This window comes from Neodiprion pinetum, chromosome 1, assembly GCF_021155775.2.
Source record: "Neodiprion pinetum isolate iyNeoPine1 chromosome 1, iyNeoPine1.2, whole genome shotgun sequence".
NCBI lineage: Eukaryota > Metazoa > Arthropoda > Insecta > Hymenoptera > Diprionidae > Neodiprion > Neodiprion pinetum.
In genome coordinates this window covers 5,841,930-5,869,103 of record NC_060232.1, presented here as the reverse complement: position 1 = coordinate 5,869,103, position 27,174 = coordinate 5,841,930, and the positions used below count along the sequence as shown (strand labels likewise).

General features: G+C 40.8%; 1 protein-coding gene across 11 annotated transcripts in view; it reads left to right on the top strand.

Moving 5' to 3' along the window:
• LOC124222080 (serine/threonine-protein phosphatase 2B catalytic subunit 2) overlaps positions 1-27,174 on the top strand; it is a 116,334-nt gene that overhangs the window by 45,090 nt on the left and 44,070 nt on the right. For all 11 annotated transcript variants that reach the window (XR_011177109.1, XM_069135938.1, XM_069135957.1 and 8 more), the window contains 2 exons: positions 19,242-19,366; positions 26,092-26,203. Coding sequence is in view for 10 of the 11 variants with exons in the window: in XM_069135938.1 (XP_068992039.1) it covers positions 19,242-19,366; positions 26,092-26,203 (237 nt within the window). In the remaining variant the exon portion in view is untranslated. The remainder of the gene's footprint in view (positions 1-19,241; positions 19,367-26,091; positions 26,204-27,174) is intronic.

Below are 27,174 nucleotides of genomic sequence, written 5' to 3'. Positions count from 1 at the left end.
GGTCAGCTGTTGCAATACTTTACGAAAGACGGACGCGCAGAAAGATATATTATCTCATACATTTCTTGAGAAAACAAAAGTCAACCTGCGTTATAAGCGTGGGTTGAAACCGGAGAATTTCTTTTATTCGTCTTTTATCCATCTCGCGGTGGAAAAAAATCGTAAACTTAAACGCAACTGTAATACAAGTTGCGGTCATATTATAAAACGACCAACACTTACGTGTAGTCTTCACTCCATTTTTCGGATTAGTTTTGCGTGAGGTAAAAGTGCGGAAATTGAATGCTTCAAACGATTTTGCAGAAATGAAATCAGTCGGTCGACATTGCAAGGAAATTGCTAAATAAAAATTTATACCTATCGGCTTTTCTCTGAGACTCGCAGATCGATTTCAACGCTAGGTAATGATCGACGTGACAGGGGAGACGAGCGCGGCTTTATACCTGCAATACGGATTCACAAAGTTATAAAAGAAAATAGAAAAAACATAACATTGGAAACGATAAGCAAAGCTCCAGTTCACCGAAGCGATTTGCGGATGTAATCTTGGCCTTCCGGCAGCCGTTATTGTTGCTCCGAAGTAACGAACATCGGAAAGGGCAATCCTGAGGACGCTGTATTCGACTTTGAGCTTTCGAAACGTTCAGGTATGGTCGTAGTTTTTTTTTTTTCGCCCCTTCTTCTTAACCAGAACAATATTTTCTCCCCGCGGTAAAATGATAATCCGGTTGACGAGAAGTCTGTCCTTATATCATGAATTGAATATGACAACGAGTTTATTACAAACATAAAATGTAATGTTATTATATACGGTATAATTATGACGCGGTGCAGCAACGTTAACGCGTTATAGAGGCGTGACGTATACATCGAAGTGGCAATTCCCGTCGACGTTACCGCAGAATCATAATTCCGCGTATTATTACGGTTGCGAAATATTAAATAAAAGTCAATTCGCAAGGTGGCGGACATAAAAGAGGATACCATTAACGAGCGTGCATTGCCGTGCCGTTCCGCAAGTCTTGCGCAGTTTAATATTAAGGTACACAACTCGGGGCGGGAGGGTGCGATGGAGGATGACTCGTTTCAACGATTCCTCGGTGTTTAATAGCGCCAAGAAAATCGCCCCGAGCAGGGGCAAGAGGGTTGAACGGGGGTGTTGGGGGGGGGGGGGGGGGGGTCGAGAGCGACGCTATTCTCAAAAGAGTACCCGGAGGCTTGCCTTGCTTTCTTCAAAGTAAAATTACTACTAGGGGAGTACTTGTCAACTCTGTGCAGGTAATTCAGCAGCCTGCAATGCGGAGAGATTCGTTCGAAGGTCCAGCCGCGCATTGTTCGCCGGTCGCCGTGCAGCAGCGGCATTCCTGGAGGTTCAAAAGTAGGAATTAAAAATACCTTGAAACATTAAGTGGCCGAAGGGTTGGACGAGTCCTTTGTTCTTTCTCCGTCATAAAAATAAGGAGAAGAAGTTAAGCGGGCGAGAGCGTCGTTCATTCACAGCCGTAACGTGATTTTCATCCGTATATTATGCGGTATACACGGAGAGAATGAAAAGTGGCAGATTTTGCACAATGATTTTCACTGATTCTAACTTAAATTCAAAATTTTACAAAGTATAACATTTTATATGTATAAAAAGAAAAAAAAAAAAAAAAAAAATACACTCCGAAAATGTCCCTTTTTCCCTAAAGTTTTGAGTAAAATCTGTCCTTTTATTCTCCCCGCGTACCTTGTACAACAATATAATCCTCGACGCAGTTCCTGTCAAACTTTTCCTTCACCCACGTCCCCGCAGGGCGCGAATACTTTTCTCCCCTTTTTCCTATTAATCGCTTTCACTCGCACTCGCTAATTTCTCAATTTTCCATCGTACGGCGAGGCAGCGGGTTCGACCCAGTTTGAGAACCCCTGTATTTCTAGCACACGCGTACCATCCACCCACCCACCGAGTATGCCGAGGTCCACGGGGCACACGCGGTTCTACCACCTCCTACTTTCATCTCGGCGCCCTCCGTTCCTCGCGAAACTCTGAATATATTATATCCCCTGCAGCCCGAGGGAGCCTCCTCCCCCCCCTCCCACCTCTCCCTCATCCCTCCCTCCACAGCCAACCCATATTCCACCCTTACCAACGGGCTGCGAAAGCTCCGACCTGCCTGCCTCTCACGCTGCACCCAACCGCGAGCGAACCGCACCGATGTCGAGGGGATTCGCGAGCCTGCCCTGAGCAAATATTCCATCGTCCTGTTGTTCGGATGGTACGTTACACATTGTATGCGTGCGCGAGAAACTGCAGGTGAAAGAAAATATCCTTTTGCCGAGAGGTGGAAGAGAAAAACCGCGATTCGCAAATCGGTGACGACTGTATTTCGAATAGAAGAATTACACTCGCACGTCTGAATTGTAATTGACGTGGAAGAATTTCGTCTTGTTACGTTGCGTAATAGTAAATCATGACGAAAGTGCGTGCGATACGATAGTTGTGGTAGATTTTTATTAGTACGTAACCGGAAGGTGAAATCGGAAGAATTTAATAGGTATTAAAACATTGTTTCCGGAAATTGAGGCAACAATTTTTACCATACGATAAAGCCTCGGCGTTACTTTATTGTCGAAAAATTGGCAAATTACCTCGAGAGTCGTAAGAAAATGTAATAAAGAATAGTAACGCATCGAAACTGATTTCGTATTTTCTGATCAAACCTTCGTAAGAAGATGAAGATGATCAAGGAGTGTAAGCGAACTTCAATTAGAGATCCATAACGGGTCAGACGGCTGATAATAATTGCCAAGGTTTACGACGTTGGATAATCAGTTTATACGACTGAATGTTATTTACGCGTGACGCGCGTCGGAAGATTCGACGGGACTTGAACGGATTTCATGAGATTCAGTTTCGATTTTTAGTAAACCCGATGTTGACGAGACGAAGCGAATGTCCGTTCGCGATGCACTTGAATTTATATCGGAATAGTCACGTTAAAATTAGAAGCACGCTCTCCCTCCTTTGTTCCAGGGTCGATAATAGCTGCAGGTTTCCCAGACGTTGCGCGCCTCGGTCGTCGACGTTCCCGAACTCGTTTACAGAGTAAAATTACTGCAGGCCCGGTTGATACAGCTAATTAACACGCCGCCCGTGTGAAACGGAAAGAGGAGCGGAGCTTTCGAGGCGGCGGCGACACGCGAATAATTGTAAAAATAACCGGGTCGCCTTCGGGCCGACGGAATGATTAACAATTACACCGAATGTAGCGCAGGTAGGCATATTCTGTTATCCTCTCGGGATGTTTTTCACTCGCAAACATGCCTCTGTATAATCGGAAGTCTAATCCCTCGAGGCTGAAGAACAAACGCCGATTGGAAAACTTGTTGAAGCAATTTAATTTGCCCTGTTTTTATTTCTACCCTTTTTCTTTTTTTTTTAATTTCCACTTCTTTTTCCATTCGTTCCATTCCACCTGTTCATTTTCTCTGTTTCTTCGCAACTCCGCGTGTTATTCACATATTGTTGACAAAATGTTTATTACACTCTGCGGATGTTGTAAGAGCTCTGTGCGCCTCCCTGCAGCTATCTCACATTATCTCTGACCTGAATTGTGCACTTTACCTACCTGCCGCTGCTTCGTTTCAAATGTCAGGTTGAATGTCAATACCTACATATCCTCTTTACGCAGCCCCGCACACGACTTGATATTCGGGTATTCCGAAAGGAGAGTTTTGGTAGACGGAAAACACACCGCTTGACTTTCAATTTCGTTATAACTATCGTTTGCAAACACATAGATTGGATCAATATTTCTTTCCTTCTTTTATTTCGTTCGCAATACGATTCTCGCTTGCCAGTTACCCACCTCCTAACAAGCATTCTAAAAGCCACAACGCGATGAAACATGCACGGAAATGAGACAACATATCGGAGTAAATATTTGATCGGATTGAACAGTTTCATCGACGTTATATTCTTTTCCCCGGTCGAACATACGTATACAATACACGCGACAAACCGTGCACGTCCTGTAAATTGTACGTATATTTTGTTCGGTCGTATAACGCCGCAGCCCGACTCCCGGGTTTAACATATCTAATCAATTTTTACAATCTACAACGCGTCCGGGTAGGTATGCTATAACGCACGCGGCTATCTCGCGTATAAGGCGAGGCAGGCTCACGCGACTTTTCATGCGAGAAGTTGCGCGGCGAAGGTGCGTTTAACGGGCGATGAAAATAATAAATAACAATATAAGAGGCACCTATAAACTTTCGTGCTCGGAGGTCGCGAAAGACGCGGACGCCGGCTTCGGGAGGCCTCTCGGATTGCCGCGTTATATTCCTCCTCGAAGCTTGCGGATATTCGGAGGACCAACGATAAGTTTAACGACGATTAATGAAGTAGAAACTCGTCGCTAGCTACCGCATAATATCGTTACAGCGAGGCGTCTACTTTCTGTTTGTCTATCAATAATAATCGTCGATTAATCGGCAAGACTAATTCATTAATCCCAATGTCAACAGCGAATCGTTAGTATAACCTCTAACCTCCGCGAGATCAATACCGTGCCGTACTTTGCCGCAACTTCTACTTCCATATATATATATATATATATATATACGCGTGTATTATACGTGTATATGCGTAACTTATTGACATATACATAATAAGGTGGGTGTAACTTTAGCTAACTAACGATCCAACGAATCAGCCACAAGATTCTGCCGCTCGTCGCGAATATTGACGCGTAGTAATATTTTTGAAAACGTCAAAGTATCGCGTGAAAATTGCATCAACGACACTAATTCTAAGCGTCGGTAGATCAAAGATACGTCATGATTGGTTTGTTCCTACTCCACTTTTGTACTGTAAAGAGTGCAAAAACGAGCGAGGTGAAAAAAGAATGTAAAACCACGCACAAATGAAGAAAAAAAAAAAAAGGAAGACAAGTCGACTCGTGGAAAAATTGCCGATAGTCGATCTTACCAAGCAAGAAAAGTCTCATGGCATGATTCTGACGTGAGATGCCGCGTGACGTATAAACTCCTTGCAAGATGAAAACGTACGTATATACGGGGAGTGGCTTCTTCACGCATTCTTTCAGCGTCGACATTGAGGATTCGTTCTCTCAACGGAATAAATCTTCCACTCGATCTGATCCCGTCCCTTTTTTTTTTCTTTTTCTTTTTCTATAAAGCTAAACCGAGTTTTAGCCTTCTACTTTTTTCCCCCTTTCGATTCTCGACGTGCTATAATACAACGGCTAGGCTTGGACAAATACGAAAAAAGAGCTTCTCGAGATCTGCATTCCATTCGAAGCATGAGTAAATGACGCGATGTAATTATTACCAGTTGACTAACAAAATAGAAAAGAAAATAATAAAAATAACAATAACAATAATAATAGTAGCAATAAACCCTTGTCCAGTCTAGACACAGCCGTACTTTTATTTTTAGCCGAGATGTACAGGCAGGTGGTAATTATCCGTGAATTTGTTGCCGCGTCGTGAGAATAATAATTAGGGCATAAAAATGTACGTGTAATATTGATCGAGCGTGGAATGTGTATGATATTTGTAAACCTGACAATCGGAGGAGTGAAGAAAACGTCCCTGAGGATGTATAACACGACTCGACGCCGTACCTACGTGGGTACGAACTTGTAACTAACTACTCGTGGATTTCCAACAGCCTTACCGTATACGCACGGTATAGATATATGTACGCGTGTAAGGCTATTCCCGTGATAACGCGTATACCTGTGTAACTATATTTTTCCCAAATCCAGGCAACGTCTGAATACGGTGCACAGCGTATTTCGTGAAATCTCATTGCCACCGGTAAACTTCTTCTCCCGACGAAAGTCACGTAAAACGTGTACACACGTACATATACTTTATCCACGCACGCGGCACAATATCGATACACGAGTATGTACACGCAATACACGCACGCGCACACGTATATGATACGTATGTATAGGTAGGTGGAAAAGTATCTCTTATTTTCCTTTTCCTTTTCCTTTTCCTCTTCCTTTTCCTTTTCCTACGCACACATACAGAGATCGTCCCTCGCCTCCGGCAATTCGACTCGCTTCACCAGCAAAAAAAAAAAACTCCGTCCTTATACCCGCCACGCGCTACACGGCCCAACTTTATACCTACAACGAAAGTAAAAGACAAATCTTTGTATAATCTTCAAGACGAGTTTGCAGGTCCAAGTTCAGGGTGCGTTCAAATTGGACAATTAAATTTTGACAATTCGTTATATTTCAAGAAAATAAAAAAGAAAAGAGAAAAGAAGAATGTTATATTACCTTGTTCATTGGTTTAATCTCGTCGATCCACAATTGCATACATACATGCATATACCGACGCAGCACGAAATGTTTAATAAATTAAAGATTTGGGATAATTGTTTTTTCAAGAATATGAAATGCCAAAATTTTTGATGCGTGAAAAAGTTCTGCTAATAAATTTCAGCGTTGCGAAATTATAGTTTCAAGTAATTTCGTAATTCTAGGTCGCAAATTTTTCGATACACCAGAAACTCATTTTCCCTGCAGTAAAAGTAGAAGAATATCAACGGTTTTGCAAGAGAATAATGTTCGATATTTCATACAACTTTGATGTAACAATGCCGTAAAATTACTCGACGCATAGTTTTGCTTCTAAAAAAAAAAAGGCGAAAAAAACTTTTCGCTACTTTTGTATTCATCGTACAACGATCAACGACGAGTCAATGGACCTAACATGAGGCATTCGCCCGATTTCCCCGACTCGACTCTCTCGGAATCTATCTATCTCTGTCTCTCTCTCTCGATTTCCCAAGAATTTAAACCCCGTTACCGAGAGATTGGAGCCGTGACACTTTGGTTCAACTTCGTCGAGGCGGTAGAAGGTTCAGAAGCCTCGCCCCCTACATCCCTTATCCCAGGTAGGTAAGCAGTCAGGCAAATCTGTCGATCAGGCGGAACGTCGCGACGGCGAAGCCTGAGGGAACGGCATGAATCGACGGCCGAGGGTTGATGGTCTTAAATAAATTCTCCGTCATATGATTGGCTTTGTACTGCAAAGCGGATGCGGGGAAGACGGGGTGGAGGCGGGACGCCGGGATGAAAATTTCACTTTATACTTATGAAGAGAGAGAGAGAGAGAGGGAGAGAGTGAAAGAGAGAGATGGAAGCCGGCAAGGAGAACGAACTTGTGGAAAATACCAAATGCCGGGGGAGGGGGGGGGGGGGGGGGGGGGGGGATTATGAGAGGCGTCTCGTGTGATGTGCCTACCGAATATCCGTCGCTGGGGAAAATTCGCGTATATTTGCGGTAAAACGGGAACTTAAGCGTGGGCGAGAAACCGAGCGAATCTTCTTGCGCCGCGGAAGGCGGAGAGCGAAAATTGATAACTATGCGGGATGTTGTATTATTGTGGTTTACTTGAATTATTTAAAATTAATCGACATCAATCGCGAGTGATTTCTATCGATTCTTGGCCTGCCAACAGCGTCAGCCTTTTCCCTTATTTTCTGTGTACCGAGTGATTTTCATACTGATTTCCGCATAGTTAACCCTCCGATTTTTGATCATTTCCCAGCGTTCCGAACGATCGTTGATTTCCGAATCGGATCGAATAGCGGGAAGTCGTAACAAGTCACTCCGTGAATATCGTCGGCAATCAACGAAAATGACTTGCAGGTAAACAAAAAGTAAACGAAACAGATACAATGATAGGTAAGATAGAAATCAATGCATAGAAAATACTCGACGTCGATGTTGTTTGAAAACCATATGCGCTCATCGCAAGACTAATTATAATCACAGTGATTTTCATGGCTTCCGTGGCTTCCCGCGTCTACTTTTAATTCAGTGCTACCGCGTGATTTCAATCATTGATTCGCAATGTTTTCGGTTATCCGAATACCTTATTCGCTGGTGAATTTAAAGAACGTATGAATACTTACCTAAATTCGAGCTCGATTCGTTAGAAAAATTAATTCTCAGCTGTTGAATTTACAACGTATGATATCCTTGATCGAATGGCATCTCGGTTCGCAGACTATGATCACTACGTACGGAAACAAGACGTGTCAGAACTGAGGACCGATTTTCGCTCAGCCCGCGCAAATCCAATACGACGTTACAAAAGTCACGTAAATATAAGCGACTTGTGCTTACTTGTTTATTTCCGTACATTCTGTTCGCTGAAAATGCCAATTTGTCCGATCGAAAGTTGCAAAAATAACAACATGAACATTAAAGGACAAAATATCAAGCCTGTACGACCAAAGCGTACGCGCATTGTTCTACCCTGTTTCCTTACGTCCTGACAATGACTAAAGACTCGGCATCAGGAGACGCGGAAATAGTCGACGATCCAGCCGTGTCACGGCCGTTGCTCGGCGCGCAATTCGCCGAGATTTCTAGGCGATGGATGGTGAATTTTTCACGCAGACACCCGTGTATCCGTGTACCTTGGTACGCGCCGGGATGAATTTGCACGATTCCGTCCCGCCGGGGGATTCGCAGGTTTAATCATCGTTCCCGAAATCTCCGTGCCTCCCCAAAACCGAGCCTCGAGTCGAGTTGAGAGTCTAATTCGAGGCGGGGTAAGAGGGGAGAATCGCTTCGAGGACGGGGTCGGATTCCTTCGCCTAATTGCATTCGCTAACGAACGTGCGCCAAATGGGAAACGGTTGTTCTCAATTGCCGTTTAAGTTGCGACTTCCTCCGCCGGCTCTCATTCTATCTCATTGTCGAGGTTACAGCGGGTTCCGACACTGAAAGGCTTTTCAGAAAAAATCAAAGGCACAGGACCACCTCCGCCGACTGCGAATCGAGCTTTACGCCTCCCCGCTTTTACAAGCTTAATTTTAAACCCCGGCGAATTCGCGGGAGTGACGCGGATCATCGATGCTTTTCATACAATTTTATGTATTCCTTTTAATATTCACCACGGGCAAAAAATCAATTGTACACTTCAATATCGATTGTAACAACCATTGTGCGTCAGTTAAATCGAACTAACAACACGCTCACTGTTATAGGATAATTTTTTCTTTCTACTTTTACCAAATTTTCTCGTTAACAAAATTCTCGGCCATCTCACACAGAGAGCAAAAGTAGGTAAGTTTAATAAAGACTATGTACCAATACTTTCCTGATTGTATAATAACTCGGCGATCTGATTGAGCCGCGGTGAGAACGGCGGGTAAAAGATGGAATTCGAAGCGAAGAAATAATTCTCCGATCAGGTTTTAACGCCCTTGGCTAACCTCTGACTCGGTCTGTAGAAACGCTCGTTTAACGTCGTCAATTATCAATGAAAGTCAGACGGTTAAAGTCGCGGAAAACTATCGGCCGGCTTATTGCGGAGGTTGGGGTGAGGAGGGGGGGCAATGAAATGATAAGAGAGAAAAAAAAGTGGAAGACAAAAAAGAAAAAAGAAAAAAAAACACCTCAGAATGGCGCTGCCATCGATATAGAGATTATGGCTAATCAATTCCTGATCGATTTTCGATTAACCTTACCACCACCTAGTCTATCCTCTTCGTCAGACGGCTGCTTGAAACAAATTACGCTTCCTACCGTCTCCCCGCGCAGCTTTGATGCTTGCTATCGCCGTGCAATTGCTCGCAACTTGTACCTTGTATTAAAGGTGCGATAAGCTTTTCCACCGAGAAATTTTTCCCTCCCGGTATTACGATCGCTAGTTAAGAAAATTCTTTATTATTTTGTCCGTTTAAGCAAACCTGATGAACTTCAAATTTCGGTGTCTTTTTTTTTCTTCTTTTTTATCTTGAAAAAAAAAAAAAAAAAAAAAAAAACACTGTACAATCAGCGTTTAAAAAACGACGTGACTAAGAGGCAGCAGAATTTGGTAGCAAAACTTTGGAATAGGAAAAAAACGAAAAAAAAACAACGCTATTTTCCAACTTTATAATGACTTTTAAGAAGTTACCGTGCTATCAAAATACGAGTATAACACATATATATGTATACAATTACATATAGTCGCGGAACAACGATTTTCCCCGAGCATTCATCGTCATATTACAGCGTTGAGAACTTGAAACTCGTCGAAAAAAAGAAAAAGAAAAAAAAGAAAAAAAAGAAAAGAAAGAGTAAAAACATGTGAGAGAAAATAAAAGTTGGCACAAATCGCGATGCGAAATTTGCTCTGGGCAGCCCTGGCGGCGTTGTGTACTACCTACCGAAGTGAAAAACGAGCCGAGGTCAACCCGGGTCAATCAGGGTCGGGGCAGGCTAGCCTCGGAGATAACGCGAATTGTGTACGTATGTACGTATATCTACAATACGTACGGAGGGTTGCACGGACAAGGGTTGAAATTATAATGGCTAATCACGACAAGTTAATGCGAATGCAAAAAAGGCGCACCTGGCTCTCATTATCCGATATATCAGGGGCTGTAACATAGCGTGTACAAGGCCTGCGCTTCCGAGCTTTGCACGACAAACAGAAAAGGAAAGAGAACGGAGGTGAGAGAGAAAGGTGTGGGAGAATTCACCGTCGATAATGCGAGGGTGAAAAATGCAGATATTTTTGTAGTTACAAGAACGATTTACACAAGTACCTGTTAATAGTGTGATTTAGATTGTCGATTCGAGATTTTCTGGTTATTGCAACATTTAAATCTGTTTGTTTACAGTTGAGTAAATATTTACACGACAAATTGTCGCAGGTAGTACAAGTTACGATAAAACATAGTACGTACCTAAAACTGATCATAATCAAAGAGATCTGTAACACGTACTGAATTTTTTTTTCCAAAAAACTGTTAATTACATCAAAACTGTAGATTATAAAAAACAATTCCTTCATCTATTCCATAAGAAATTTAATGCTCTACAAAAAAGATCTCTCTTAAAATTTTGGTTGATATAATATTCATCACGTTATTAGCGAAAAAATGATGACAGTTCTTCGCTGATAACGTAATAAATATTAGATTTATGAAAGTTTTACAACAGATCTTTTTTGCAGAGCATTACATTTCCTACAAAATAACCACAAGTAATTTTTTTTACGCTATCTATTTTCAGTTTCAGTATAAACAGTTTATTTTTTTTTTAAATTTCGAATGCATGAATATTTCCACGTAAAACCTGAACTGCTTGGTAGGGTGTACCATAGTTATCGAAAAAATTCGGTGATTTCGACAAATTTTTTTCTATACATGTTGATTACTTTTTGGGGTGGGGGGTAATCGCGAAAAAATTCCGACACGACCAAAATAAGAACCACCCTAATCTGCACGTATAAAATAATACCGTATATTTTCGAGATGCGAGAAACCCCGAAATTCCTAGTTTTCCAATAATTTACACTAACCGCGGTAGTAATCTTGTAACACAGATAAGGGTGCGGAGGGTCTTGAGTCCCTATCCATATGCATGGCGTATGATTATATAGACAAGTGTCAATGTTTCATTCACGCAATTCACACACTACATATGTGTACACACACATATATATATATATATATATATATGTATATATATGTATATGTATGTATAATTATATACATATATGTATGTATTTTACCTGTGCCTTCATAGACGCTGCACAGTTTCGGCCGGTTCCCCCGGTTTTCCCGGGTATTTACCGGGCCCGAGGGGATTCCGTGGGTCTCCCGCGGAGTTGTTAAATGGATACTGAATAATTAAACATTCCTGGAGGTTTACGCCGGTGCGGCAGGCATCCGTCCCTGCATGGCTTCGGAGGCAAAACAGCGGCACTGCTCGGAATTTTGAAAAAATGGGAACCCGGGGGGGTAAATGGGTTGCGAAGTGAAAATACGCGGCATATAAATTATACGCTGATTAATCAGCGGCCTTCTCACACTCTCGCGGAACATACGAATGCGATTTTTGTTCGATCCGGTCAATCGTATAATCCGGTCACGCTCCGTTGTTCCTGTAAAAGCGGTAATCGAATTTTCATCCTTCTTAATTACTCCGAAATTCGGTGAAAATCCGGCCAACTTCCGTTCATCTTTCTTCGATCATCTCAGCCGGTTATTAAAACGTTAATATAATCAGACACCAAAAAATTCTACCCTAACTGTGTAAAACGACATGATTCGTTTTTTTATTCGGTGTAAATCTATATTCAAAGCACTCGTCCGTGATTACGGCTAATCATACGATGCCAGGTAAGAGCCGAACGAGTTTGTAAGAATATGGTGAAAAAAAGCGTCGCTTTTTCGCGGCTTGTTAGCAGCGGAAAACCCGTCGGGAAACAAATTTTAGTATAATTAAGGCGTAGACGGTCGTCGCTCCTATTTAAAAAAAATATTTTTTTTCGAAATAAAAAGTAAAAAAGAGCCTGATGTTTATACCCGGCGAATTTGCGGCTTTGGAGAAAAGCGTCTGAATTGTCGTTGAAAAAAACCTTTTTCCCCAGAGCGTCGGTGGTTAAAGGTGGTATATTATACTTTGCATACATACAATTTTATGATACATATTCACCAGTGCGTATAAAACGGAACAAGACTGTATAATTGCAGGTGAGAATACATTATACCGTTATAATCGCTGCGCAAATCTGATGCAAAATTGACGAAACTCGGAAACAAAGTTTGGAAAAATCATGAATAAGAAGGAAATAAAATTACCAAGTATCCGTATAGATAATTTTCTCCAAGATAATAAAAAAATAACAAAAACAATGATAATAATACCGAGAAATAAAGAAAAGCTTGGGAATATTTCCGCAGCCTGTTTGACGAATATTAAACGAGGAAACAAACGATTGATAAAATGTCGCAAATTCCTCGGGCAAATTCGCCGGAGCGTAAAGTTAAAAGCGTTCTTGCACGTTCCCTCGCCGACTATAGATATACCTAACTTCTATGTATACCTAAGCTGGAATTGCAAGAAACGATCTTTTGATCTCTCGATCTTTTGATCTCTTCGGATTACCTCCGAACTAACTTCCCAACGATATTTGTAATATTTACCAACATTTCTTCACCACCGTTCGACTAAATTTCTTCACGAGATCTTCCGTTTGGCTGTTCGTTTTGAATGAGCGGAGAAAATTTCTTCCCTAGGCCGGCTACCTTTCGTCAACGCGATATTAACCTCAATACGCCGACGTCATTTATCGCAATCTCTTTCAAAGCAAATGATAATCATCCCCTCGCAAACACGGTATGTTGGTTGCTTTGAAAATTTGATTCGTATCTCTCGGTATAGTATTAAAAAAATATTACAACCCGAAGTTTATCTTCAACTTGCGAGAAAAAAAAATTTTTCCAGATTATCTTTGTAAGAATTATATACAATGTTGACAGTATCACGATTTCCGGTAAATATTTTATACGAATCGTATTCCAATAATTTTATCACTCTTTTATTACCACGTGTTACGTAAGAATTCGTAATTTGATATCAAATTCATACAGAAAAACTATCTAGATTATATACGGAAGTATTTTATTGTGAGATAATGATCAAGCGAATCGGTTTGTTGCAGCGAGATAGAAAATGTTGTTTATTGCCGGTAGGTAATTTATGACGAGGAAGTCGTCCCTTGTAGAAATATAGTCTGTTTGTAGTGTGTATGCGATCGCGCAGCGTAAATAAACGATTATCCGCACACATGGACATACGTATATGTATATAGGTATGTTTATATATATATATATATATATATATATATATATGTATACGCGCATTTCTGTATCAGCACCGAGTTTGCCTGGTTAATAATTACTTTGGACATCCACCGGATGCTGTGTGCGTGCAACTTCACATCATAGGTATATGTCTGCACGTATTACGGTTATTTGTATGCGTTAGAATTAGCGCAAAGGGCAGACGGCGTCACGTCCGCATTTTATTTCTCGTTTATTTTCATCCGTTGCTAATTGACGTTCATGTATACGAGTTTCAGGTATAGGTATAGCGAAATCTGAGCGTTTTTAAATCGAGTCTATACGTATATTAAGGGTGTTTCCGAAGAAATAATTTGCAATTTTTAACCATAGCGCCTCCCGAAAAGTTTGTTTAGGTTAAGTGAAATATTCTGTAGAAGATGGGCGTTCTGCGTTATACGGAAAATCGCGATCAGTTGATTATTCACTTAAAAAATTTTTTTTTTTTCAATTCATAAAGAATCGCAAGCAATTTTTTTTCTAATGCTTACATCAAACGTAATATTAATTTATGTCTCAAAGAAGAGCCACACTTGTAATATCAAGTCTCCGGTTGATTGCTGAGAAGTGTATCTGACGAGTTTTTCATTGTTAATTCAATCTGATAAAATAGTTACAATTTAATGTGATTTTTTAATTTAGAATAAGATTCCCGGATGATATATCGTCGCCTCATGGATCGTGATCTTTGGGTTAAATATAAATAACAGGGAAGGAATAATAATTAGAGTGCTACAGCGTTGTTTCTTCGCAAATTCAAATGAATGGGAAAAAGAAAGTGTAAAAGCAAATGAGTCTGATCTTCCACGTAACATGGAACGCACATCTTTTTACAGAATCTTTCCTTTACCTTGAACAAACTTTTTACGGGGGAAAATCTTGATTCATTTTTTTCTCAAGCACCCTAATACATATATAACGATTCAAACAATCATTTCTTACTGTACTTCATATTCACTTCATGTTTGAGAAAAAAAATCTCCGCAACTTTCGCCCTCGCTGCATATAATCGTCAACCTCGTCCCACATTTTGCATCCTCTCGACTTTGAATTGTCAAAAATAGCGTTCGTATTTCTTACGATATAAAAGTGCAAAAGCAGCAGAGCTTTCGGAGCTTTCGACGAAATGACGTACCGTGCATCCCTCGCCTGATCGCGAGTAGTGTAGATGCGTCTGATCGAGCGGCCAATCAGAGCAACGGTTTCCAGATTATAACGAGACGCTTGTGTACGGTTGGGGCGCACAATGGAATTCCAAAGCTTCCGACCTCCGCGGAAACTGAAACGGTGAGGAGCGGTCGTGTAAGCTAAGGATTAGCGTTCAATTAGCTAGGCTTGCGGCACGTGCGATTAGGCTTACTTCGCCTAGGAGACTCTCCGACGATTGCCTTATACCGCATACTCGGTCCCAATTTCGAGAAGTCGCTCTCGAATCTGATTGCGAAACAGGCAATCGGTCTGTCCTTGATTTTTACGAGGCTCGTCAATGTGCGCGTAGAATTTCATGCAGGATATTCGCAGAGGAAGATTGAACTCGGATGTTAAATTTAGGGATCCGATCAATGGGACCGATTGTCTGAATAAAAAAGGTTGTGGGAGGAGTGGGAAAAGCGTTTAAAAAATCTCAAGACGTAACATTATTTTCGTAAATAATGAAAAACACGAATGAAACATCATCCTGTCAATCAGGCAATTGAAATGAATCATCGCAAATTCGAGTACCTAATCAAAGCTTGGATATCAACGGTTTGGGTAAAGGTTTTTTGATGACACGGTTCGAAATTATTAAAATCTGGTGTTATTGACACGAATATGATATTTTTTCCTAACCATTTTGTCCAGAGATCGGTCGAATAAAATTTCACGTAAAGTTATCTCCGAGGTTGATAAAGATAGATTTGTGTAACGGATGTTAGTAACAAATGAAATTTGCGCTTTACCACTACAACACGATATAACGTTTCCAAAATGTTTTTCAGAAAATTCCTGGACATCCGATTAGAGAGGAAAATGAGCCCAGAAAATTAGAATACGATCAAAACAATAAAGTTTGATAATTTTGAACGAACTAATACTAAAAACACAATTTTTCACAAATCGTTGGTATCTTAGCCTGTGTCAGCAACATTTCTGGATAGTTTTCAATGGTTGTTCTGCCTTTTTCGCAATTTACTTCGAGCGCCATTCTTCCTCAAGCACTGATATTGAGTGATTTGACGAGGTTCGAACAAAAATCCACACAAGTCTCCGTTTTTCCTTCGATTTCGATCGCTGGACTTTACGATGGTCGATGAAAGCAGCCTGCACCCTGACTTTCATCCTCGATTCGATTGCTACGATGCGGATGAAAAGTGGGATTCGCATCGCGACAACAGGTGACTTCTGACAAGCACGGATCTGTTTCCGCAGGAGAAAATCACCTTTCCTTTCCAACCAGTCATTGACGATCAGACGACTGCTGTTTCTCGCGTATTCTAATGATCGTAATAGAGAATTGTGAGAATGCTGAATCCAGAAAAACTCTCCTCGCGTTGGCGTTCGGTATTTAAAGCAGGGAGGCAGGTGCCTGCGGACAAAGTGGCGCGTTTTAGTTCCTTCGTTTTTTCGCTTGGAAAGGATCGATCACAGCCACGAAGAAGAAGCCTCGAGTTATATTACACGAAGGCGATTCGACGCGGCTTGCACATCGGTTTATGATTCGGTAGTCGTGAAGTGCGTTTCCCACTTTCAATCCCGGCAAACGCGGTGAGAACGACGAACGATCCAATTCCGTAGGAACAATATTATCTTCGAAAACGAAATATCGCAGCTCGTTTCTTCCGGTTACGAGTCTTTGGAACGACGTCGTTTCGACGACGAGAGATGCGACTGCTCGAGTTGGGTGTATAAAAGTCGAGAATTTTGCACTCGTGCAGCTATTTCTCTTTATCTCTCTCTCTCTCTCCGTCTTTCTCTTTTCCCATGGCAAATTCTGCGGCATCCACACAATCGTGCATATTTAACGTACTTTATCGTTATTACTCGGGAGAATAATCACAAGGACAAACTATACGTCGGGCTGATTGGAACTTCTATATCTAGGTATATTTGCGCATAATAAGGACTTACGGGTTGCACGCAATGATAATTACAGATGTAATGGAAACTGCTGGGTATCTACGATATATGTGAAAAGTCAAGTAATATCAAGCGTATACAAGGTTCAGCCAACTTTTATCTTACACAGTTTTCTCAATAAAGAAAGACAAGCCCAGGTCGTAATTGAATTACCCGTGCAATTAAGAGCCGTCTCATAATCTGCAGGCGGGAGATCGAGTGTCGACTTTAAAATGGTTTTTTTAACTCTCGCTAATTCTGCAAAATATGCTTCTTCGCCTCTAGCTGATGTGCGAACGCTTGGTTCGTGGTACTAGCGACAACGTTGAAGCGAAAAGAAAGAAAGAACGAAAAAAAGATTCGTTATCTTCCGTTGAACTTTCAGCCACGTTTCAACAAGTGTCAAAGCCGACTAAAACCAAACTTTGCAAATTCGATATTTCTAAATCAATTTTTCGTCGCAACGAGCTAATTTTACGGAATTTTTGTATTTTCTTCCTCACTAATGTACGATTCGTTGAAATGTGGAAAATTACTTTCTGTGAAACAATTGAGGGAGCCTGTGTGAAAATGGTATAAGGGGCGAAAAATATGGAATTAATAAATCGATGTTGACCATTATGTAAAATTTATGAAAAAGATAAACTGGCACTAAAAACAGTCAATACTCTCAGATCGTTGTTTCTACCTCGATTGTTTCGAAAGAATGGCTGATTCTAATCATCCGTTAGTTTCTTAAAATTGGATCGCTTATCGATACATTTGTTACAAATTGAGTTCAAGCAAAATTGAACTGAAACAAGAATTGGACTATCTTAACTTACGACGGAGACATCTGATGTCTAAGTATTAACTAATCTGCATGAAGAAAAGTGAGTTTGTTAGTAAAGTTAGATCGAAATGAATCTTGGAAAATGTCTGCTTCCGTCTGGGAAACCGGGAAATGTCAGGGAATTTGACACATCGTTGACCGTAGACACCCCGAATGTGTATAACTTATGCATATAAAACATGCATTATTGTGTAATAGAATTTCAAGCCGTTCGACATTTGTCAAGTTTCGTGACATAGGTGTGCATGAATTATTATCATGTCATACCTACTTGTTCGTGCAGCAAAACTTTGACGATTCGCTCGCGGTTGATGGAATAGAAAAGGGTGTAGAAAACGTGGAAAAGGAAATCGTCGAGCGTAGGCTCGCCGGGAAAGGTGGGAATTTTTGCCCGTGGATAGAAGCATAACTGCGCGCGAAGGGTAATAGAGGCGCCTGCAAGGCGTCGCGACGTCCAATTAACGAGACGACGGCGCCCGATATATCATCGCGACTCGCTCTATTCTCCGGCACCTCTCATCGCGCGAACGTTACACCATTATGCTTTATTTATCATCCTACATCACCTTTAATACGTTTTACGTTACACGCGTCATTTACTTTTACGTTTATACAAATTATTGACATTCATCCTCTCACGACGGAAGGTATCGATTTACACGTTTCGCAAATTATAGTCGTGTACGTGTCTTCTAACAGCGATAATACGCGTATTTCGTACGTATACAATGCAAAGATGAGCCATATATCCGACATGTACGTACATGTACGTGTATATACCTGGCGCATGGTGTCAACTTTGTAAGCACAGATTAGCAAAGATTTTTCTTTTCTTTTACCTTATCGTCGATTCGTTACTCAGACAATCTTTTTTTTCTCCTCTTCTCTTCTTCGGTAATTCGATCGCCTGAACCGTCGTGAATAAAGATAAAGGAAAAGAATATTCCTGCTGTTGGGATTCGACGTCTCGGATTCGGAAGGAATTCCGCACGCAATAACGAACGCGGAAGAGTGGGAAATTGCCAAGGCTTTACAGAAAATTGCTGCAGAATATTAATTTCGCACGGATCGATATAGAGGTTCATGCAGCGGCGATATCAAATAGCACGATTTCACGCAGCTAGGCGTAGCCGTCAAAGTTTGACGAGGAATAAGAGAGAAAGAAAATTTAGGAAAAAATAAATTGATAAGTGATTCGAGGCCAAGGTCAGGCACGCCGTTAAGTAGATTACACAATATCTAGGATGCGTGCGCAAGTGTGTATGTATGTATATATATACATACGCTGCACGCGATCCTTTATTATTATACCGCAAACATTGGGCTGAGAGTCGTGCAGCGATTGAAATTATACAAATAAATTAGATCAAGGAATGTGCAAGGTGAAACAGCTGTAAGGCTGCGAAGATTTTACCGATATCTGATTTCGTATCGTTTGGCGAAGAAGCGCAGTTTTTAATTTTTTCGAACCTGAAAATGAATGACAATAAGGAAATGGAAATTTTTGAAATTCGACCAATGAAAACGTTTCATGATAAATGGGATGTAAAAACGAGTAAATTACGAGTTTGAATTACATAACGATAAATCGACGATATTGATAATTGCTACGAAATTATGTGTGTGTGTGAAATTTTTGGTTTCAGTTTGCGGCGACATCCACGGTCAATTTTACGATTTGATGAAATTATTTGAAGTCGGAGGACCTCCTGCTTCGACGAAATACCTATTCCTCGGCGATTACGTAGATAGAGGTTACTTCAGTATCGAGGTGAGTGCCTAATTGTTTAACGCCTCAGTTACGCCCACAAACAGATTTAGATTATTTAACACATTTATACATAATTATTAAACATACACGAGACGGACGTGAAGAGGTGATATTGAGATTCGAGATTATTTTTTACGAGGTTGAAGTCAGTATCGTTATCGTAACGAAACATTGGGGAAAAATCGCTATTCGCTTAACTTTACAATGATTTTTAAACTTTTTTACTTTTTTTTACGTTTACTTTTACCACGATTTACCGAATTTCAAACAATTCCAAAATCGCGAAATAACAGTTTTCCCTCAGCATGAATCGTTGTACGATAACCTTACCAACTTCAACGCGATTCTTTCATCACACGCACGGCAGGCCGCGCGAGATGCGAAAATCGGAGGAAGCGAGGAAACGACCCGATTGTTCTTTTCGTAATTATTCGTGAATAAGTTGAAATTGTGCAGCGGTACATTAGCAAAGGGTAGATACCTACTGTGGCGAGGATCCCTATCAGGCTCCAACGCCTGCCTCCATCGACCCTCGAAACAAACTTTGAGGATTTCCCCGCTCCACCCTAATATCTTACGACTTCGTATTTCAGAAAGAACATTTCCTCCGGCTTAACGGTGAACCCACCAAAGTTTGCGCTTTTCTCCCTTCATAGCCGAGGAACCTTTCCTCCTCCTCCTCCTTCACCTCATCGCTGCAGTCGAAAAAGCTGTTTGATTAGTTTCCTTCCTTACGCGTCTTCTTCGTACTCTTCGTAAACCATACATTCGTCCATTTTCATAGGCGATGATAGCGGATTGTTTCCCGTTCTTTGCTCCCGCGTCTCTCGTGTGTTCTTGATTCATTTTTTCGTTTTTTACTCCATAAATTATTATTATTCGCAGGATTATCATTCGTACGATGAAATGGGCAATTTCTCGACTAATCGAAGGCCTTGAAATATAGGGAATAACATTTTCTACCAGAGCTCGGAAAAACAGAGTCGAGTTATAATAATTGTTCGTTATATTCTTGTGTTGAAATAAATATTTTACACAGATGCAGTTGAAAGTTATAATTAGTGCCGAGAGTTTTATTAAAGAGAAAAGTTTATTGAAGAGAGTCTAATGAACGAATAAGAAAAAGAAGAAGTATAAATACCGGAGGGTTGAAAATTGATAAACAAAGCCACCGGCTTTCGCTTCGAAACTTTGCGTATGAGGTACATTCGTTCGACTAATTGGATATCAAAAGCGATGTTTCTTGCCCAGCCACCGGCAAGTTTGAGCAGATTTTTTTCCCTACCATTTTCGTCTTTCTATGAGTAAATTTTTGGCAAAGCAGCAATTTTCAATTCCTTCTCAATTCCTAAAATCCGCCGATAACGAATGGCCTTTGAATTTCTTCACCAAAATTATGAGAAATTCGGAATTCGGCTCAGATCAACGTTTATCAACCAACGCTAAGTTCCAAAGTCGCGCATAACGTAATCTATCGACAGGTATGGTTTCATTACAGAAAATATATGTATAGAAAGAGGGCGAATCCGGAGGGCAATAATAATTGACAGAGGAGATAACGAAAGGCGGATGCCAGGCTGCGGAACAGTCAATTGACCGCGTAAATTTTGGGGTTCGTTCGACAAGGTAGCGTGGTAAAGGATGAGAGAGGGGACAATTCACCGTTTGCCAACTTCTCGCGGTTGATTCGCTCTACAGAGCGGTGAAAAATCCCCGGAATTCGTAATCAAGCGCAAAAACAGCCTCTCCTTTTCCCGCATCGCAAATAGACCGCGATCGATATAAACTGAGACCAGTTGTCTTCGTTATTTGCCGATAGCGCAATGACGAGACGACAAAAATTCATCCGAAAGAGTTGATTTTTTATCGATGTATAACGAACAAAAAAAAAAAAAACAATAAAAGGTTACGATTGAGCTCGACAAACATATTTTCCTTGACTTGAGTCATAGACAAACTTTTTCACGATCTTTGTATCCGGTTTATAGCTACTCCATCTCTCTTTCTCTCTCCCTCTCTCTCTCTCCCGCACGTACGCACACAATCTTATCCGCATAAAATTTGGCCTCGCGCGTGTAACAAGCTTCGAGCACTTTTGATTAATTACTTTTGCACGACGTTCACCAGCCTGCGCCAAATTCAGACAGACATTTTCACCGAGGTCGGTTGATGCTGTGACCCTGTCACGCGGTGCGGCGGGAATTGAATCTGAACGTCAAAAACACGAGTTGGCGCAAAAAGACTTATCTAAACTTTTCCCTTATTCGGGGGCAGGGGAAAGAAAAGCATAAGTTTCGATTATAGGAACTACAACAATTTGCTGATATTAATTGAAGCCTGAATCTCGGGTCGTCTTCGAAAGAAAAGCGGTTTGGAACAACTTTTTCACCCGAAGAATTATGCATAAGTCATTCATATAATTGCAGTCTCACGTTTTCATTACAGCTGAGATTGAAACGTTGTTGCTAATTACGGGTCGGCAAGAAATTCAACGGGAGAGACTTTCAAACTTCGTCGTTCGTTATATTCTGTCTTCCAGTTCACGATCAGTCTGCAATTAGAGAATAATTGTTCGACTTGCTGACTCGGTTCTTTTTTTATCAATTTTACGAGAATTACGAGGAGGTCGCACATCGAGTATTTAACGAATTGCTATACATATATTCGTAAACAACGAGGAGCTCTTTATAAATACAAAAAAAAAAAAAAATACTGGCGTTGTAAACGAGAGCTTGGATATCAATGCTTCGTTTCAAGTCGATTTAAATTAAAAATCTAGTACATTCGCTCGTTTCCGCTCTACAATTTCAATATCGGTGCAATATTGTAAAATTTACTGAATTTATTACTTACTGATATCAACAGGACAAAGGAAACAGGACTGCGTATCATTGAATTTCTAGAATATATTCTTTCGAATAAAATGACCGACCGTAGAGATAAAATCGAACAAATCTACCAGATCATCAACAATTTCAAAGCGGTTTGAAGGGATGCGGCGATAATATTTCAACTTTTCATTCTAATTCCGATATCATCAATTTTCAAAGATACGTTTACCTACCTCGTATATACAACAATTTGTTAAATACCCAACGTATGACAGTATTTCGTAGTAAAATTACCGAAGAGTAACGATTTCCTGCCAACCGATCACCCAACTTTCTTACGGGGTAAAAAAGTGGAATGCAGCAATATCGTTGCAGTTAAAAATAAAATTTCGATACGAAGCGAGGAAAATTTGCTAAATTTCTTCTTTCTTTCTTCGTTGTTTCAATGATACGCACACAGACCAAGCTTTAAGGGATAAGAGATGCGGGCAAAAAGATCGCATAGCTTAAAAATACTCCCGTCAGGTAGTTTGGGCGAAATTTACACTGTCACGTTCACACAGCTGCCGTGCAACCAGTCGACGACCTACCTGAGCTTGCAGAGCGCAACCGAACGAAACGAAACCAAGCCGGTAAAAGTTCTGGAAGAGCGTCGTAAAATATGTACACGCGTGTAGCAGGTTCGTCTGAAACTCTATATAGACGCGTAGCTACGCAGAAGCGAAACCTCGAGCTTGTTGGGCTTTGAGCTGAACAAAGTGGAGGGAAACAGCGAGGTTTGTGTGCCTTTGGCGCAAATCGAACTGAATATTGCACGACTGGATAGAATCGCGGAAAACGAAGAAACTTGAGGGAAAATCTAACGCTTCTCCCACTTTTCGCTAATTCTTCGATCTCTCGACTTTCTTCCAACTCCGCCACGACGAATTTGGCAAATATTTTCATATTAACGATTTATGGCTTATATCACACCTCGTATATTCTTCCGCTTGAGCTGAATTTCTTTATCTTGATTTTCCCTCCCATGGCGGACACACAACTCAACGTGGAACTCCGAAAGTTTCTTTACGTTCCGTTATTAATTGATTCAAGATCAATTCAACGATTGGACAAAAGAGAAGAGGAAAAATGTATGATAATTAGGTCAAAGTTCGTAGCTAACGTACCGTGAGGATGCATTTTTTGAAAAAATCGTTATTTCGCTACAACCTTATTAGGATCGTTTAAAATTTGGATGAACAGTATTAAAGGAAAACATGCTCATGTTTCAAAAGCTCTGTATTTACTTGAGATTTATTCTAAATTGTCCGCGTATCGATTTTAATTCAATGTTTTTAAAATAGTGAGCTTTTCAGACATAAAATACCTGCCACCTGAATATTCTCACTACGCATCGCGAAGTCAGAAGCTCAGGTGATCGATGTTTCCTAACAATGAAAAATATAACAAATTACAGTGGGTACATTTCTCTATAGACTCAAGTATAAAAAATGGTCTGAAATAATGATAAAACGTCAAGAAAATACTGTCAGGGAGAAAAAAAAAAAAAAACCGAAACAAAATGTTGTGTAAAGAAACAGTATCTTTCCAAGAATTTATTAAACTATTTATCTACAGCATAAAAATATGGCGCAGCCCAATATCATATGTTCAATAAATAAAGTTCGAAATCAATTGGCTTTCAGAAATCCATTTATGATTCATTTAATTGTTCACGGAACAAACATGTCATAAAAAAAAAAAATATTCTTATAAAATTTTGGTCCTTCCATACCGCCAAAAACTTCCTTGCCTAATCTATCGATTCCTCGACTTTTCCCCGTCTTCTTAGTTTAGCCTGACCAGAAGCCACTGTGATTAGAATTGATAAAAATCACATTACGGATCGGCAACTTTTCACTCGCGTTCGATCAGAGTTCGATCGTTTGGATCCCGATCCTCTGGCATATTCGGCTGTTGAATCTCTCCCGCGGTTCAGAGAAAGAAGCACAACGAAAATGCGGACCAAGTACCACGCCGGATCGTGAGCACGTAAAGATAAGTGTTGAAATATACGTACGTACGTGTAATATAACAGCCCTTCCTGTAAGATCGCGCCCGTCTTGACCGGTGTGTTGTTAAAGCGATAGGCGAAGGTGCGGAGGAAAGAATGATGGATTCCGGAAGCTTTGAGAAGGCGGTGCCGGAAGTCTTCTCGATTTCGCTGGGTTTCCCGATACACGATCAGGGGCTCGCCACGCCGCTGCGATTTCACTTTTGTAGGGTGAAGAGGGGAAAAAAAAAAAAAAAAAAAATGAATAATTGAGTAAAAACCGCGCTAGCTCTGCATAATATTTGTACGACTACGAAATAGACGCGCGAATTTTTCGCGTCCTTGCAATTTCCTTCGCATATCATGTACACGTTTGTAGAAACGAATTTCTACGTCTCGCCCGGAGCGGCAGCGGAACTCCGGAATCCGTAAATCCCGATTAACAAGGCGTCGCGACGCGTGCGCCGTTTCGGGGCTGTAAAAGGCGAAATGAATAACGGGCCGACATTAGCGACGGACGTTCTAACGGCCCGGGACTCGACTGGCTGCCTCCCCCTTTGCCAAACGATAAATCGACTCGAGTTGCAGCAAGAATTTAGTGCGGAGGCGGTTTTGTTTAATGTGAATTGAGGTCGATCCTTACCGCCCGACCGTTTGCCAAACACACGAGTGTGTTCGCTGCTCGCCTTTGCAAATCCAAGTCCGCCCAGGTAGCCAACGTAAGTGGTGAGAATCGTTTGCCGCGCTTTAGCGAAGCACAGGCGACGTTAATTAAATACGCTCGAGTACTTTCAAGGTTTTTTACAACATACTTCGCAGCGTTATCGAATCGTATAACTTTTGCACATATGCTTCTCATCGACTGACGGGATTTAAAAACGTTTATACGTTGCATTTTTAATTTGATTAAAATTCGGTAAATTATCGCATAAGACAAAAAACGTTGTACTCGTATGACATTTTTCAAACTCTTGATCTACTTAGCTCTCAAAAGACTCAAAATCGTCATCGTGGACCGATAAATTATACAAGTTTAATGCTTCGTTACGTCACCGATAAACTGTACTACCTAACCGATTCTTCCTCACTCCTCGATAATTTCAACACAAAGTGAAAATCTGGCTTCTTTCCGCGTTTCCTATTCTCTTCTTTTCTGTAAATAATTGTACGTTTACTTAGGTACAGTGGAACTGCCAGTTGGCTTAGGTATTGATGTCGAGCGGACGGTTATCGCAACAGCACAAAGCGAATTGTAAAATCCAACGCGATTAGCAGTGCCAAGAAATTTGATCCACCGAACGAAACGTTTGTAAACGCGTTATTTTCCATCAAGATCGGGAACTTGAATTACGGCAAACAAGAAAGTGTTTCGTACGCAGCTATCTATAGGTACAATACGTGTGTATTATGTAGATTGTCGGAAGTGTGTGTACAAAGTGATGATAACACCTATAGACTAAGCCTTAGATCTTCCCCGTTCCTCCGCCCTTCGCCGCGTGTTACTATTTAAGGCGTGCAGGGATTTGCACGGGGTTTTAACCCTCGGGTAATACCGTAGGCTGCACGAGAGTTTCGTCTTTGATCCGTGAACGGAACAGCATCGAGCATAAAGCACGAAGTGTGCTTTTGGCAGGATCGTGCGGATCGATCAGATCTCAAACGTCGGTCTGTAAATAATGTATTCTTCATACATACGTACGCGAGTATTAAACTCGTATGCGTAGAAATTTGATTGTTCAGTTTTCGAAACTTCAGCGATTTGTCGTAATGTTATTTACAACGATTGAATTAACGATGAGGTAAAACCGAGTATGTCATAACGAATCGTTTGTAAACCTGGCACTCTGCCGTTTCTGTTTCAGTGCGTATTGTACCTGTGGGCATTGAAACTTTGCCACCCCACCACACTATTTCTTCTCAGAGGAAATCACGAGTGCCGGCATCTAACGGAATACTTCACATTCAAACAGGAGTGTAAGTAGCCTCGTCCTGCACTGTTTAAACGCATATTTAACACCGGAGATCGATATCGTCGAGCTCCTTCGCCGATTTCTCCAAGCTTCAATATCGCCCAGAGTTAGGAAATTCACCGGCTTCTTGCTTTCTACCCTCAGCTGCCTCGCTACTGAAAACTTTACTTTTTATTTACCCAATTTTCTTTGTGCTTGATCCGATAAGAAACGCCCATCGGCAGGGGTGCAGGGTGAGAAAGAGAGGAAATCGTACGCGAATTTTTCAAAACAACGAATAACACCCCCCGCCGTCTACACGATGCATTTTTTACGGTTTAAAATTTTTCTTCAGTCTTTTTGAGAGAACAAAACAGAAAAAAGGAGAAACAAAGGATTTTCATTTAAGCATGTTTCACGATGGTGAGAATGATAATAATTATAAAAATTATAACAAACTGACGGCATGATAAAGATGAAGAAGAAAACGATGCCTAAGCCAAAGGTCAAGTTGTATCGAATCGTTTTCTTACGACTAATTAACGGAATTCAAGGAACAAAGTTGATCTCTTCGCGAAAGAGACGTTATTCAATCATTTTAATACCTGTGAATTCGGTCCTGTAATATTTATTCGTCAATATTGTTATTATAAATTACGACGTTCAGAGGGTATGATTACTGCTTTGGTTCTTAAATTTATTCCTTATTTTACAGACGTATCGGGCGTCAAATATAAATAATTAAACGAGGTACATGCCGCTTGAAGTTTTTTTCTTTTCTAGATCAAAAAAAGTTTACATTCGTCGTTACTTAGAAAAAGCGCAAGCTATCCGTAAAGTAAGTGTTTTAAAACCTTGAATTTCGGAGGACATATTTTTACTATTACCTACAGTCGAGATTCGTATTATATGTGACATTAAATCACTTCAGTGAGTGGCAATTATACGACTAAGACTCAATAATCATGTCATCTGGGGAATGTTTGAAAAAAAAAA